The following is a 16,438-nucleotide window of genomic DNA, read 5'->3' on the forward strand; positions in this document are numbered from 1 at the left end:
AAATAAATCAGATCATACTCTTTCAAAAATATCCTCATAATTGAAAACTTCTTGTACATAGCACTTTGTCATGTATCTTTGCAACTTTATTTTCATGGAACTTTGAAAGTCCCATCTCTACCTTATGCTCCAGTTTACTGTGTGTACAGGCATTTATCAAATGGGCCATCAGTAGCTGTAGAAATGCAGTAGTCTATCCAAGTTTAAATTCTTGCCTTGATTACTACAAATCCATGGAGCCCTTGGGTCCAAAGCTTCCACTGAAGCACAGCTATTTGCAAATAGATTTTTATAGCACATTAGTGCTGGAGGAGAGTCCAAAGAAAATAGTCCTTTTCAATATTAGAACCAGCTGTGACTTTCTTGTGCTGATGACTCATTCATTTTTTTTTTATAGGGTGGGAGAACTAGGCAAAAGACACACAGAGTCTTATTCACGACGTTGTTTGTTTTGCAAAGGGTATCCTAGCCACAAGCCAACTTGATCATACCAATACGCAACTCATGTTTATTTAAAACCTTTTTTCTTTTAACAGTTCCAATTATAAAAACAGAACCCACAGATGACTATGAGCCTGCTCAAACCTGTGGACCAATGAACCAAGGCTTAAGCCCTCTCTCTAAACCGTACTACAGTCAGCAGATCATGATGCCCCCTGATCCTGGTTCATGCCTCGTGGCTGGCTTTGCCTCCTGTCAGCAGAGAAACGCTGTGATGTCACCTTCTCCCAACGCAAGCCCCAAGCTGCATGACCTTTCCTCCTCTCCTTACAAGTGCATCCCCAACCCGGGACACAGTCACCTCGGACTTCAGCAGCCCACTGGAGGTGTCCCCACCATACAGGAAGTGCCAAGGTCTATAGTTGTGCACCCAAGCCCCCCCGAGCAATCATCTCACGTCATGCTGCAGCCGCAGGTGAGTCAACATCTGAGCAGTAGCTGTCCCCTTGGTTATCAACAAACACTCTATCCCAACAGTCCCTCTTCTCCAGTTCCATCTGTTACCCAAGAGCCAACCTATTTGCAGTCCTGCAGTCCAACTCACTCATCCATAATGGGTCAACAGCAGCAGCAACTGCCGAAGGTTCACAGAAATGAGTCTCCAACAACCCAACCACTGTCATTGCCAGAGTTGCATGAGGAAAGTAATCATAATTTGGCCCCTATTCCTGTAACGATCAAGCGAGAACCTGAGGAATTGGACCAGATGTACCTGGATGATGGTAAGTTTTCCACAGCATAGGTTTGCATTCACCATGTTGCTCTATCAGGGAGTTCCCTTAACCCCCCCCCCCTTCTTTCGAGTCCTGGTGGAAAAAAAGTTCAATTAATAGCCTGGTGGAAAGGTGCGAACTTTGCTTGGATTGTCTTTATATAGGGAAGGACCATTTCATTTCATTTACAATAATGAAACCACATAGTCTAAGCATTAAATGTTGTTTGTTAGCATAGAGCTCTAGCTGCATGACCAGTAGTTATGTTATAATAACCTTAACTGTATGTTCTTGGCTTACGCCCATGCCAGTGACCTGTGGAGCTGCAGTGAAAACATATTTAACATTGTCCCATTCATAATGCAGTGAAACATCTGATGTGCAAATCTGTTCACTGAAACTAAATGTTAAACTGCTCTACTTCAGTTGAGAAGGTTCAAATTAAAAATGGAGGCGTATCTTTCAGCGTCACTTTTCAGTCTCTTTGCATCTGACATTAAGACTACTGTTTTTTCCCGGTTTTATTGCAGCCTTGCTGCTGCTTTTTCCTTTTTTTTTTTCTTTTTCTGGTTTTGTGAGATTCTGTATGTGTATATATTCTACATGCACCACTGAATAGTTGAAATGCCGTGATAAACTTGTAAGACGCTAGTTCCCAAATAAAAGGGATAATATGGAATTCGGTTACGTGACCTTATTGAACTGCGATTTAGCATTTGCTGCTAAGTATCCCAGTAGTATTCTGGACCCTCACCTTAATGCAGGATGTGAATTTCCTTCCAATAGCCACATAACTATATTGCATACCATGCTAGTTGAAGAAGAAATGTCACTTAAACGGCTGCATTGAAACTAACTGGTGCCAAGGAACATCTGAATTTTATTGTCCTTCAGGGAGGATTTAAGGACAATTCATTGCACTGGGTTTTTTTTAAAAAAGGACATTTTGTCACTCTATTTTAAACAGCATGTTACTCACTGAATTAGGATTGCAAATTAATATTCTGGAGCCTGAGTAGCAGCTCTTTGCTTTTGAACTCTAGGAAAATTATTTTTCTTAACAGAAGTTGTTACTGGTTACATGATAGAGAGGTCTCGGGAACTTTTCCTAATTAGGAGTTAATTAAGGTCATTAGTTTTGCACAACACATCTTTTGTGACAAGGTTTTCTTCATACAGTGTGCATTTTTATCACTTACCTATGCTGTAAGAAGCACGATTTCAACAAGCTAAATGAGAAACGTACACAAACCAAAACAAAAAGCCATGCCAGAATTTTGGGTTTGAGAGAAAACAGAATTTATGTAAGGAAAAGAATTTAGATAAATCTAAACGTAGTGTATAGCTGCCTTTTGCAGAAAAGCACAAGAAAGGGGCAGCCTTTACCTGCTTTACCTCTCAAAAATCCAGCAACCTCTTCTCTGACAGACCCATGAAAGTTGCCTTTGGCTGGTCCCTGGTGGAGAGATGGGACTGTATCTCAGGGTTGAAGGGTGAATGAAGTTCCTCAGCCATGTCTTCTTTAGGTTTCTCGTGGAGGAACAGAGGAACTTTGCTACCATGTGGTCTCAGAGAGAGGTTTTAGTTTTTCAGCAATGCTCATTCTCTCTGAAAAAGTGTAAATGGTTTAGCCTTAAACGTCATCTCTGTTCCATCGTTCTTCTCTGGGCACACATACACACCAGTCCTCTAACTGATGATCAGAACTAATTGTAGAAGCTACCGTGTATATCTGCACCGATACTTGAGGCTGACTTTGAAGATCTCTTCAGCTAGCCAAATCTGGATATAGTTCCCTTTGGCATCCAGCAGGCTTTTAAAATTGTTCTGTGGCTGACAACAAGAACTGTAGACCAAGAAAGAGTTCATAGATGTAACAGTCCCTGTAACAGCATATAATAGGAAGAAACCCAAGCCTTTGTAGTTCAAAGAATTAAACACCACCAGTTCCCTCTAAGGGGGTCAATCAGAAATGGCTAAACTGATATTTAGGTTTGTCTCAGGGGTCACACTGATGGAGCTCAACCCACATGAGCTGCCTTTTCCTATCTAAACCTTATCTCACTGCCTGGAGAAAAGGTCATCCACTCTATGTATATCTGGAGTGGACTACTACCCTCTTCATATTTGTCTCGGTATCTGGATAATAGAGAAAGAAAGCATGCAGCAGAGGGGCTAAAGGCAGGAAGTGTTTCTTGTTGGATTTGTGCTGGCCAAGATGCTCTGTTCAAACCATGCAGAGCTGTGGCACACCTCAGACATACAGCACAGGAGCATGAAGCTGGAAGCCTGTTTTAGGTCTGTGCTATATTCATTTCATGAAGGCAGCCTTTTACCACTACTGCAGATACTGGTTTCACATTACATTTAATCTGATGGAACTGCAGGCTTCTATGAAAAGGGTGGCCTCAATCCATCTTGCTCTGTCACATGTTCTTGCCGCTTCCTTCGAGTCGTATCAATTGATTATGGAGCAGCAGAGCAGGCTAATGGAAAATTAGCCTGCCCAAAACAGCAAAATCCACATCATTTTCTGTTGGGTCAGCTCATGGAACCATGTCCAGTAGCTAGGTCCAGCCCTCAAGAAGAGGGGCAGAAGCAGGGCAGAAGCTGTAAGTTTAGGGGTGCTGCAGGGTCGCTCTGGGTGGCAGAAGCCCACCAATAGGCCAGAGTATGTGTGAGTTGAAGCCCCATCTGATGTGATCTTATCCTCCCCAGCAACTATCTAATCACTCATCCTGTTTCAGTTAAAAATCCCCTTCTCGTGCTCACCTGTCAGTTACAGAATGGTGGTGTCTGGGCTGCGTCACACAGTCTCAAAGGGCAGTTTGGCCTCTCTGGTGACTGCCTGGAAACCACCAGTGTTTGCTCCTGGTGTCCCAGGATGTGCTGCTCACTGAGATCAGCATGGAAAAGGCAAAGCATGTATGCAGCACCTTTGTGCCTGGTGCTGCTCCATTCAGACCTCTGGCCATAAAGGTGGAACAAGGGATCGTGGATTTTGACGAGTGGCTCGTACCAAATAGGAGCAACTCGTTTGTCCATGGGCCTGACTTTTTTTTAGAATAGGAGGTTTTTTTTAAGCTATCACCATTTTTAATTACTAGTATATCCACCTCTAAGCGTTTTTCTTGTTGGGGGAGTAGGTGGAATATCTGTAGCACTTGTGAACAATGTGAAAGCCAGAGACTAGTCAGGTGTACTTAACTGCATTCCTTTCCTGCTACTCCAAGTATAACAACTCTTTTTCTATTCCCTGATTATTAAATATTTTAATGACATTAAAAATTAAATTCTCAAAGCATCTCTCATTTTAATAAGTATATCTTCACAACATCTTGTAGCTATCTAATACCTCCAGTTTTACCTAAAATTATTTAAGAAGTGTGAGGTATTGACATCTGACAGGGGACTACCAGACAAATAAAATATCCAGTTGATTTTCCCAGATTATATCTGATAAAATTCTGGTTGCTTGTTTACCACTTTAGGGAGGTTTGATTTATGTATCTCATATACACAGAGAAGTCTTGGACCAGGTATAAACAGAAGTCTTTTGGTTTCAGCTTACGGGTTCAAAGTAATATTCATTCATTTTGTTCTGGAGTGTATTCAAATATAGACCATTTACACTGCAAAGTACAGATGGAAAAAACCAGTCAATGAATTTATATAAATATAGATCCTTTATATGACATTTTTCTGCTTTGGTAGAGGTGGGTAGCTGAAGTGATATAAAGGGAGCACACAAAGAGAATTCCATTTTGGCAAGTAAGTTCTAGTCTTGGCAATCATATTTTAAATCAAAATCTACAGTAGCCACCTGGGCTACTCATTAAATGTGCTGTCCATTTCAGTATGTGAATATATGATTCCACATATAGAACATATTTAAAATGCAGGCTGTAAAGTGATACCTGATATATTATGGCTATGCTCTTGATACTGAAAGGTATCTGGCTTGGATACCAGCACCCGTTTCAAATAATTTTGAGTTCAGCCTCTTAGCAAAGATTATGGCTGACTGCCTTTGCTGGTTTCACAGGAAGATTTGATTAAAAGTGGTTGAAATTGTGACATTTATGCCTGGTCCTCTGCAAGAGTCCATGGTCCTTTGCATCTGGAGAGGGAGTATCTCCTGTTCTCTGCACCAGGAGCTCTTGCAGAAACCAGCAGGACATTGAGGCACTCTGGTGGGTGATGCCGGGACTGACAGTGTCTCCACGGGCATGTGTCGCCCCTGCCCTAGACAGTGAAGGTTAAGTGGCGTTTGCCTTTCAGATCTAACCTGGGAGTAGTGTGGGGTGCTAGGGTGGTGGAGCTCATGGAAAATCATTAGGCAGGCAGGCAGGCTTGAGGGGCCTCTTTAGAACAAGTCCACACTGTAATTTCTTTTAAGAGAATACATGTTATTTAGGTATTGATGTGTCTGCTATACAGCCCTTTGAGACGTGAAGTGGAATTAGTATTGCCCAAAGTTTGGGGAAGCTACAAGCTGATGAGAATTCTTCCTGGTCCCTTGAACCAGATGTGAAAATTTACCTAATTTATATCTTTGACATCTTTATATTTATATTTTGAGTGTGCTCCTCTCTGCAGTTGTCTAACTAGTACTTGGGTCAAAAGCTATGCTAGTCTGCTCTTGAACTAATCCTCCTTCTTTTCTGTTGACTAGGGCAGCTCAGACAATTTTTCAGAATTTTAAGTGCTTTTCTTAGTCGTAGAAGAAACCCCAAGCCAGAGGCAGGAGAGTGGAAGTTCCCACAGCTTTCCAGATGTTCAGATAGCTGGGAACTGGCCAGGCTCACAGCAGGAGATGCTGAAGGTGACTTGAAATCACCTTCCTCATCCCCATTTCCCTTTCCTGGACCAAGTGTAGCCTGTGTAGAACACAGAACTGGGCTCCAAATCTTCCATTTCGCCGGGATGGAGAGAGTTCAGTTAAGCATGCTAATGCCAAGAAACATTTTTCAGGTTGTAACTGGCACTCCCACGAGCTATTAGATATTTTATCTGCAGCAGAATGACACTCATTTGTGAAATTATTTCCTGCTGTTAGAAACATCAAATAATGTAGTTTTCATTACAGATCAAAATTAAGCTGTTTTGAAAAAGCAAAACATTGGTACTAGCAGGAAAAAATGTATCACTTATATTCTCAGCAGATTTCAAGGTGTATTGTACATTCTGTAATCCCATTTGTTACATTAAGGCACAAAACTTTACAAAAGCAGTTTTTAATTGAAAGCAAAGCAGCATCCTGGAGGATTCTTTGATCAAGGTACTTGATTACTCAATGCTTGAGTACTGAAGGTCTGGTTTCTAATCTCAGATTTTGAGATGCAGTGCCAGCTTAGTTGAAACCAGGAGCACACTCCCATTGCTGGCCTTGAGTCCAGGGTTCCACATGCTGTTGAAAAAAATGTTTTCCAGAATGCCCTGAGTCCTGTGTAGGAGCCAGAACTGAAATAACAGTATCTGAAAGAGAGATCTCCTGTCTGAAGTTTTGTATATTAATTCAGCCTCCTCCTCTGCACATGAATGCTTTCATAAAGGTCTCTATCCTGATCTTGACTTGATCAGATCTATAAATCTTTGCATAGTAAGATGAAAATACACAGGCCATAAACAAAGGTATCTGATGTTTGGATATATGGCTAGCAGAAAGTATCAGAACCACATAATCATCTTTTTTAAAACAAGGAGGCTTTTGTTCTTGTGATTGTCTTTGCACAGCTGTGAGTTTTATAGCACCATGCCAATGAATGCACTCATTGCGACTTGTATTTTACTCTGCAAAGGTAAATTGGGAGTATTAAGCCCCCAATAAGTATGTAAAAGTGGCAAAACCACAGGTAAAGTGTTACTGAAAGCTGCAGTCTCGCCAGCCATTTCATTTTAAACATGGCTCTTTTAAAAATAACTTTTGCAGTAAAAGCTGTAACTCCTGGATGTAATATGAGCTATTGCTAATGTCATTCCCATGAATTGCTTACAGTGTTGAACCGTTAGATGTCTGACAAGTCCATATATCTCCTATACAGTATATATGAAAGTTTTTTGCGTCTAAACCATATGTTCTTTTTTTACTCCTCTATATTCTGGAAATGCACGTGGTTTGGTGATATAGTTTATTTGAACAGGAACCATAGCAGACAGAATTATTCTTTCGCTGAAATGTATCCTTTTTCATACATCTCAGCTTCATGATTAAAGCGATTGGCTCTTGAGGCGTTAAGTTTAGTCTGCTTCTGCCACAATTATGCCTTTGAAAACTCCTGAGTTCACTCAGTGATTTCCAGTAGTCCAAATGTCATTAGAACAACATGCAGGTAGTCTGCAAAGTCCAGTAACACTGTCTACACTTTTGGCTAGGGCGAGCTTTTCCCTTCCTCCCTCTTGGTGAAGCCTCGCAGCTCTGGGAGAAAACAAATAGCTTTCCTCATGGAAAGTTTTACTTAACCTGGCGTGGTTCCTGAGCCTAGACCCTCCTCGTCTCTAATGATGATTGAAAGTGTACATGCTACTGTGATAAAACATGCTGAGTCGTTAACATTTGGGGCTTGGGTTGTAGGCGATGAGTAAGGGAGGGCTGAAGTAATGCGTTCGAGTCAGACCTTCGGTGGACTTGCACGTCTGGGTTGGAGGGGGATCCTGTTACATGAAACCACACACCCACAGGAATGGGTTTGCTCTTTCTAGCAGGTTTGATGAATTGGGTCTCCCAGGAGGCCCACCAGAAGAAAGCTCCCAGAAGCACAGATGACCAGACTAGGTGTCTTTCCTGGTTTTCTGCAGCCCCAGGTGTGCAGTTGCCCGCAGAGCAGACCTGCCTACCTCTTAGCTGTGGTATGCTGTGAAATATAGTAGGGAACTTTTCTTTCTTTCAACGTCAGCACTTACATTTCCAGGGAGGTCCTTGAGTATAAGGCTTTCAAGGAAGTGTCAGTGATCCCAGACACTGGTGGAAGGAGCAGGAGGCTGACCAAGCAACAGGAAATCTGCAGAAAGCTGTATTTTTAGTGTTGAAAAAACAGCCTTTGTTTGATGTGCATCTGCACACACACCTTCTCGTTAACACTTGAAATCATTAAGTGTTTGTCTGAAGCTGCATTGCTCTCCCTCTTTCCAGCTGAGAGCATCTTGGAAGAAGTTGCTTCTCACTCCCATGCCTGATTGATTCTTCCATTTCTATATCAATGGCTGTTGGTGTTGCCATTTCAAATGGTAAAGATTTTGTTGGTTATTTTCTGTAAACTTTCTGTGGCAGTTGGGAGAGGAGAAGTTGCTGTATCTGAGCCTTGGTAACATTTACATCTGCTTTTAAGCCTGAAGCAGTGCCAAGGAAAATACATGGCTTGCAGAAGCACAAGCTTCATGAGAAAGCTTTGTTCCGATGCAAATTATTTTAGGAATATGTTGTTTGTTTGAATCATTTCTGCTGAGCTGAGCAATGTTAGCTGCTCAGGTGTGGCCTCATGCCTTGGCCTCTGTGCTCCTGATTCCTGAACCCCTTCTGTCAAAACACTTGTGGGGAAGTTGTGGTAGCAGCCCCCTCTTCTCGAGGGAGGAGAATATGGCACGGGCCCCCACAGCGCCTCCACAGAGCTGGGCTGGTGGCTCAGCCCAGCAAACACATCCGTGTCAGAGGGAGCAGCCTCCCTGACTTCATGTAAGGGGCACTTGGAGAGGCACTGGCAAGCTGCTGGATCCCCAAGCTGTGGGGGCCTGCCTCTGCTCCCACTTAAGTCAATAACACAGTTCCCTTTGGGTTCGTTGGGAACAGGACCAAGGGCTGGTAGTTAAAGCACACATAATAGCTGCATTCATGGAAGCCAGGTCCCTGATAGACAGGCAGAGAGGGAGTTTTTCCGAGCAGATTTCTGCACGGCACCACTCATTGTTTCATCTGCTTCTGCTGGACAGCGGGGGGCTGGGTCAGGGGCCTGATAGTGGCTTGACCATTGCTGCAGAGAGCAGGCTGCTTGATAACCTGGCTCTGGCTCTTTCCTCCTCTCTGAGGAGCTGATGCTGATTGCAACCAAAGGGGCACAGGCTTCCACAACAGGCTTATCACCAGTCTGGGAGGAAGCTTATGAAAAAAAGCAGACCCTCAAAATGTTCCCCTCCTCCTCTGTCAACTGAGGAAGTCTGCAAAGCCTGGGCACTGAAAATGCCTGGGAACAATCGGTGAGTAAGAAATACGGTAGGAAAACTGCAGTCCTGTTCCTCATTGGCCAGCCTGGCTGGGTTTGTCAGCAAACCAGGGAGCTGGACCAGCCCTCTACCCCCTTTACAGGCTTCACTTTGTCAGTAGGTCTACATTTTGCACACCATGAAACCTACTGCAAGACAAATAGCAGAAAGCTGAGTGAGACGGTACTGCAAGTGTGTCAAAACTCCCAAACCATATTGTTCCTGAGCATGTAAATTGCAGTGTGAGTGCTGGAACAGTCTTGAAAAAGCAATGCTACAGGCTATCCAAATCCATAATTAGTGGATTAATTCTTTGATCCTTACATAGCTATAGCTTGTTATCAAAGCACCATGTAAACACAAGAATGTTCTTCACTTGCCTTTCTTTTGCATAACTAAAACATGATTTCTGTACTTAATTTTGACCCTTCTGCAGCCATAGTGCTGCAGAGAGTGCAGAAGACAAGATTTGACTCTTCAAGTCTGTTCTGTCCCAATTGCTCTTGATGTTAGATTTCTGTGGGAGCTAGGGCTGAAGATCTGTTCCATTTCATAGCTCTTGTGATACCTCTGAGATTGCAGAATAGGTATTGCTGTAGATATTATTAATCCATTTTGATACCCTGGGAGCAGCAGTCAGTTCCTTTTCTAGTGCTTCAGGGAAAATAGGTGTTTCAGTGCCACCTCATAAGCAAAATCTCCTGCAGATTACTTAAAAAGTAGAAAAAATGCTATTTGGGGTCAGAGGAGAAGCCTCCAAAAATACAAAACTGAAGAATATTTATTTTAATTTTTTTTCTATCCTGCATATACAAATCCATACACAGATAAAGGGTGTCTGAAATGATCTATGAGACTTTCTATTCCAATTCTTTTGCATCTTTGTAGTTGTGGTGGGCGAGAGTGATCTAAGTCTCTTCTACTCGTGACTGACTTTTCTGAAAATCCTGCAGGTGCCTGTTGAGTAAAGCATTTTAGAAACATGAGGTCAGGTGGAGAAGCCCATCCTGTGGAGGTTCTGTTGTGCAGTCAGTTCCTGAACCATTGCAGCTCCATGCTGCTGCACACCTCTGAGCTGTGATTGTCACTAGTGCTGGCATCCAAGCTTTTGCTTCCAGTTATTCTTCTGGAAGACTGAAGTGACTGGTAATCTCTTTGCTATTAGTTGACTTACGTTTTTTTCCTCTGTGATGATTGTGTTCCACTAAGCTCCAGACTGCACTTGTACTCAGCTATTGGCTTGAGGCTTTTCACCTCAGAGCATCTGCATGAGGCATTAGCAGCTTCTCCAGGCATCTTCTTATAGTAATGTCTTTGGGTCAGTAGTACTGGAAGGTTCAAATGTTCTTCTCAATCTAAAATGACTTTGTGTGAAACTGCCAAATAAAAAGAGAAACTGGTCCTGATTTTTTTCAATTACACTGTTTGTTTTCTTTGTCCTGAGAAATTTCCCTGCCTCATTAGCTGTTAACCATTGCACGACATACCATGGGCCCCAGCAGCCAAAGATTAGAGCTCCCTGAAGTTGCAAGAATTGATGCCATGCCGTGTTGTAATGGGTCCAAGTTCTGGCAAGTTGTACCTCAGCCAGACACTGCACAAGATCTCTCTGGAAGGGCCATCAGAAATGGTGGTGGCTGTTCTGTTCCAGACCCTGAGCTCCTAGGTAACTCTGAAAGAGTTTTCAGACATTTTTTCTTGTTTTTTTCTTCCTCACAGAGAGTATGCTAGGATGAGGAAAGATCTCATTACAAAAGAAAAAGAAGCAAAACTGATTCTAGGGCAGAAAGTGCCATCAGCCACAGAGAGAAGACTATGCTTTTTGCATCAGCAGACAAACCCAGGGGCAGTGGCTGCTTCAGAGAAATTTCCAGGATTTCTCCCACTATTTCTGGAAACCTGTGCTGGGCCTTTACAGGCCAGAAAAGCACACACTACCATCTATTTAAACAACAGACTCACAGTTGGATGAGCTGTCACCACTTGGTAGGAACCTGCAAACCTCCATTGTTACCAGATAAACTGCTGATTTCTTCCCTGTTCAGCACATAGTCAAGAGTTGGAGAGATAAAGGTGACCATGGCCTTTGGGGTTAGAGGGTTCAGACTTACCTTTTTGCAGGCTGATATCCCAGATATTTCATGCCATTTCAATGGCAAACTAAAGCCTTTAAGAGGAACCAGCTGTGCTGAAGTCAAGGAAAGGTTTGCCAGAAGGACATGCTAATGTGAAAGCAGCTTCTTGTGCTATTTTAATAGCTAACTCACAATTCCAGAGATAGCTGCAGCCCTCAGCTGAGTTGGTGTGTGCTTGCTGGCAGAGGCAGATCTGTGTTGCAAGACTCCAGGACCCCTAGTCAAAGCTGGGGCTCTGCATGGGCTGCAAAGGATTCGGCACATTGGAAGGGATGGGAGGAAGCTTACGAACTTGTGTACATACACACATGCACTTGCCTGTACTTCTCACCCTTTGTGACAAGTACAGGCAAGTGCATGTGTGTATATACATTTACTCTATTTGGGAAACAGTAAAAAAAAAGAACCTTTCTCATGAAGCTGTAGCAAGGTTAGCAAGCATTTTAAAGTTTCAGACTTCGAGTATGGCTGTGAAACTACCTGATGGCTTAATTAGAGTGAAAGAAGGCCTGAGAAAAAGAGAAATGAGAGGAGGGTTAAATATAACATCCCCATTAAAAAAAAAAAAAAAAAAAAAAAAAAAAAAAGAGCATAGATGAATTCTGGAAGAAGAGGGGAAAGGATGAGTGTGGGTGTGAGAGAGAGGAGTTTGTCTAAAAGTGAAATGGTACAAATGAGTAGTAAGAGTCCAGGATTTGACTGCCATGGAAGAGTGTGTCTAAAGAATACCTCACTTTGCCCCAAAATAATTTTCTAATAGTTTAGTAAATAATAATTTTCTAATAGTTTAGAGAAAAATGAGAGATGTTGAAATGAGCTCTGTGCTCCTTAAACTTACATAGATCCAAGGAGAGAGGGTAGAGGAGCCTGTCTGTCTGTATTGATCTGCAGTGAGATGGCTGCATTGCCTGCAGGTGGAAAGGTTTGGTGGGCAGCTCCCCTGGGGCCGGACCCTCAAATAACCCCATGGCTTATTTCCATGTTCTATGGACAGGTTTTCTAAGGGGCAGGGAAAGGGCTTCAGAGCTGCCACTGGGTGGAGAAAGCTCCCATTGGGAGACTAAAACCCCTCAGAAATACGGTGAAAATGAAGGGGGTAGAAAGTAGTCTGTGAGTAAATGTAGTCCCATCACCTGAACTTAGTGAGAAATTTTCATATCAGTTTTAAGACTTAGAGGGTAACAGGGCAGTCAGTAAAAATGAGAAAAATAAGAATATATTATCCATTGACTTTTCCCCAGTTGGAAACTACCCAAAAAAAATAGCGCTACAAGGAGTAGAAGTGATCAGACCTTGACAAGGCAGTTGAGGATTTGCAAAAGCTCACTTTCAAGGTTATACAGTTGAAGAATAAAACAGGAAATCCCCTTACTTTGCAACTTTCGAAAGATGGCATTCAAGTTACATTTAGGATGTGATCCAAGTGCCATGAAAATTTTTTCCATCAGCTTCAATGGATGTTCTAAAACAGGATGTGTTAAATCAGGGGAAATAATAACAGACTCTAAAGTAAATTAACAGAAGATTCACAACAGATTAAGAATCACTGTATTAAAGAATCAATTAGAGTCAGCTATTTACATAAAGGCAGAGTAGTAGCAAAAGAAATTTTTAACTAGAAAAAATCAGAACATCTGCTGAAGTTTCCAAAGCTATATTTAATATTATCTTAGGAAAAGCACCTGGACTGAATGGTGTCTCATCCAAATAAGTGTTTCCAGACCAAAATCACTTGGATACTTCTGAAAAAAAAAAAAAATCATCTGCTAAAGTAAAAGACAAAACTCCTCTGTAATCCCTTCCCTTCCACTGAATTTTGTCATGAGGAACATCACCATCACCACAGAGCACCTTCTGCTGCCATGAACTATTTTGTTGGAACCAGGGCCGGCCCTTGCATAACAGTACCATCAGCGAACTGTAGGGTAGACTTTATTATTATAAGGAATATTTTGGATTCAAGGACTCAGCACAGAGGAGAGTATGAAAAGTGAGCAGACTTCGGTAGAGATGCCAGATTTCCTGCCAAGAAATCTACAAATGGATGGACCTTTTCTTTGGATGTTAGATGAATACTCAGAAAAAAAATCTGCTTTTGAAATTTGCAGTAAACCTACTGTAATTTATTTTAATGAGGAAGGGGGTAAGATACAAGGCTGTCCACGTCTCGTGGTGTGAGTTGTGACCCTGAAAACGTTTGGTCAGCCAGCCGGAGGTCAGCCAGATGTATACCTGATGTTTCAAGGCTATTTTTATGGTTTCTCTGATGATAAAATCTAGATTTCTGCAGCGGCCAACAAAATTTCTCTGCTGTCAGTTAAGACACTGCTTCAGGGAGGAGCTGGCAGATGCTTGTGACGTCAGGTGAGGCTGTATCATGCTTTGTGTCGTGCATGGTCCCCTGAGGGATGCGGCCACCATCCCCCTGTGCCTATTTTTGGAAAAATGTCTGTGTTCAGAAAGTTGTCTGAAGACAGATTTACATTTCATATGAAAAACTTTCATTGGGGGGAAGCACCACTGAAGGGGGAAAACCCCACATCTTGTGACATTAAAATGATTGTAAGAATTCTTCGGTAAGATGTCTAGGTGGGAATATTTCTCATAATATGGAAAAGACATCTAGACTTTACATTGCTGCTGCAAAATGAAAGTGTTATGAATGGGAAAACTTACCTTTGGGTATTCTTGATAGAGGCAGCTGGAGTAAGTCAGCATAGAACAATCTAGTTGTAGTGCAGCTGCACTGATTTCTACCTGTTCAGACCCAAAACCAATTCTTCTAGCTACATCCTTACTTGAGATTACCTTGCCTTTAAGTACTAACAGACATTTCTGTGTATCTTTTTCTTTTCCTTTGCAAACTTTTATTTCTGTTATGTATCTGTATCTCATGTGCCAATGGAAATCAGGAAAGGAAATTAATTTGTATGAACGGAATTCATAATCTTCATGATTTACCAGTAATGAAATCCGGGTTTGCAGAATGAGAAATAATAGGGCTTTTCCAAAATATCTTAATCCTTGGCTCTGATTAGTGGCATAAAATGAACCATTCTTTCCTGCGTGTCTAAAGTCCAAGTTGTGCTCCATGTGATATTCTTTCCAGCCTCATGTCAGTAAATAATTGCCATGCTGCTCTTTAGTCTGTCTCTGACCTTCCCTATGCTCACTTTTCTTGAACAAAAGTTGGGAATTGTTGCAGATTGATCTCCTACTGTGATCTGATCTAGTCTAGTGTAAAAGGAAAGCTCGTTAATCCTACTCCCAAATTCTTTACCCAGTTTACTATAAATGTACTGCTCTATAAGCATACGTAATACAGCACAGCCATAACAGTGCTTAAAACAGGATTAGGCAATGCCTCATATTTTCTAACTACTTCTACTTTTGCAGGAATACAAATTCACTTTCTTTGTATTGTCAAGGGTGACTTCTTTTAAAAAAAAAAGATTTAGCTAGTTTCAGTTTTATGATTTTATGCCAGAATATTGTCTAGTCTGCCTAAACTTGGCCATTTTGTTTAATTACCTGAATATGAACCAAATATGGTTCATATCTTAAGGAGCCTCCTTTGTGAATGGGAAGAACCAAGTACCTTAACATGATCTTGTTTTAACAATTAACAATTGGCAGCTGTGCTGTGTACTCAATGAAGCAAGGATTTTTAGTCCTAGAGAAATGGTTTAAAATCTAGAAAAGAAAAACTGCATACTGCTACTAAAACCCTGTACATTGTTTTCCACAGTTCCCTAGAAAGTGGGTAGGGCTCTAGGATCAAACTGTACCCACATGCGTGTGAACTAAAACCAACACACTGAAGTTAACACAGAAATGTGCTTGTCCTGTTTGAGTGGTGGAAATCAGAAGTAAGTCTGCTGACATCGGGGAAGTCTTGCATGCTTCAAAATTCAGGCAAAATAAGAGAATAGATCTACTTGCCTCTTTTTTTAGTCAACATTAAAACATTTCAAATGATCTTTTGGGAATAATGAACAAAATAGAATGTTTACAGTACAGTGACTGATATTTTTTCCTGCCAAGCCATCAGACCAGTACGTTGCACATTTGTAGACCACCTCTGCATATATCTGTCTGTGTTTAATAAGAACTTGATGCAAAGCTCACTGAAGCGAGTAGGAATTCTTCTATTGTCTCCTGTGCTCTTTGGATCAGGCTCCAATTCGCAATCACGATAACCTATCACTTAATGCTCTTTTAAAAAGCCCTGTGTTAAAAAGAAGTAGTGCATGAAAATCTCTAACACTGGGTGAAAATTTCAGGACCCAAAACTTGATACAGACTCAAGTTACGGTTCCCAGAGTAACTGTAGAATTACATTAATATGTTAAGGTTAATGGCAAATACAATAACCTGAAATACTGCCCGTATTTCACTAACTGGCAGTGTTTCAAGAACACTCCCTTTGGTTGTTTGGATGTGCTGATATTTAAAGCAGTGTTTGTGTTGGTGGCAAGGGATCTCAAGGAGATCTCAGTATGTTCTTGCACACTGAATGTTGCATAAGTATATTTCGTATGAGTGCACCATGTCTGTTTCTGTCCCCCTTTATGCCAGTAGGACAGAGACATTCTTCTCCTGCCATAGTTCTCATACAAATATGTAAGGTCCCTTTGTGGGACCATTTTGGAAGTCTCTTGAGTGGCTGTACTCATTCATGTGGTTTGTAATGAGACAATGATAACACTGCACCATATGTTCTCCGTGGAAAACACTGTAATTTCAACAATTTTCCATGTTCTGTCATGTTTTTCTCTAAAGACTGGGCCTTCTGTATATGTACAAAGATTTCTGTTGCAGCTCTCCATAGATAGTCACACCAAAGAGAAAGCATGAAAACTTCTATGGCAGAACATTCATCCTCACTTATCT

The 16,438-nt window shown here is 41.7% G+C and overlaps 1 protein-coding gene across 6 annotated transcripts in view; it reads left to right on the top strand.

Annotated features, from left to right (window-relative positions):
• The window catches only part of NFATC1 (nuclear factor of activated T cells 1), a 113,133-nt gene that overhangs the window by 80,020 nt on the left and 16,675 nt on the right, over positions 1-16,438 (top strand). For 2 of the 6 annotated variants that reach the window (XM_042043600.1, XM_042043601.1), the window contains exon 9: positions 537-1,223. The exons of 1 other annotated variant lie outside the window; for it this stretch is intronic. In XM_042043600.1, the coding sequence (XP_041899534.1) occupies positions 537-1,223 (687 nt within the window). Of the gene's footprint in view, positions 1-536; positions 1,224-16,438 lie in introns of those variants that run through there. 3 more of the 6 variants (XM_042043602.1, XM_042043603.1, XM_042043604.1) reach the window with 3 other exon arrangements.

This window comes from Corvus kubaryi, unplaced genomic scaffold (assembly GCF_017639235.1).
Source record: "Corvus kubaryi isolate FWS band 111438036 unplaced genomic scaffold, C.kubaryi_AGA036_p1.0 37398, whole genome shotgun sequence".
Classification (NCBI taxonomy): Eukaryota; Metazoa; Chordata; class Aves; order Passeriformes; family Corvidae; genus Corvus; species Corvus kubaryi.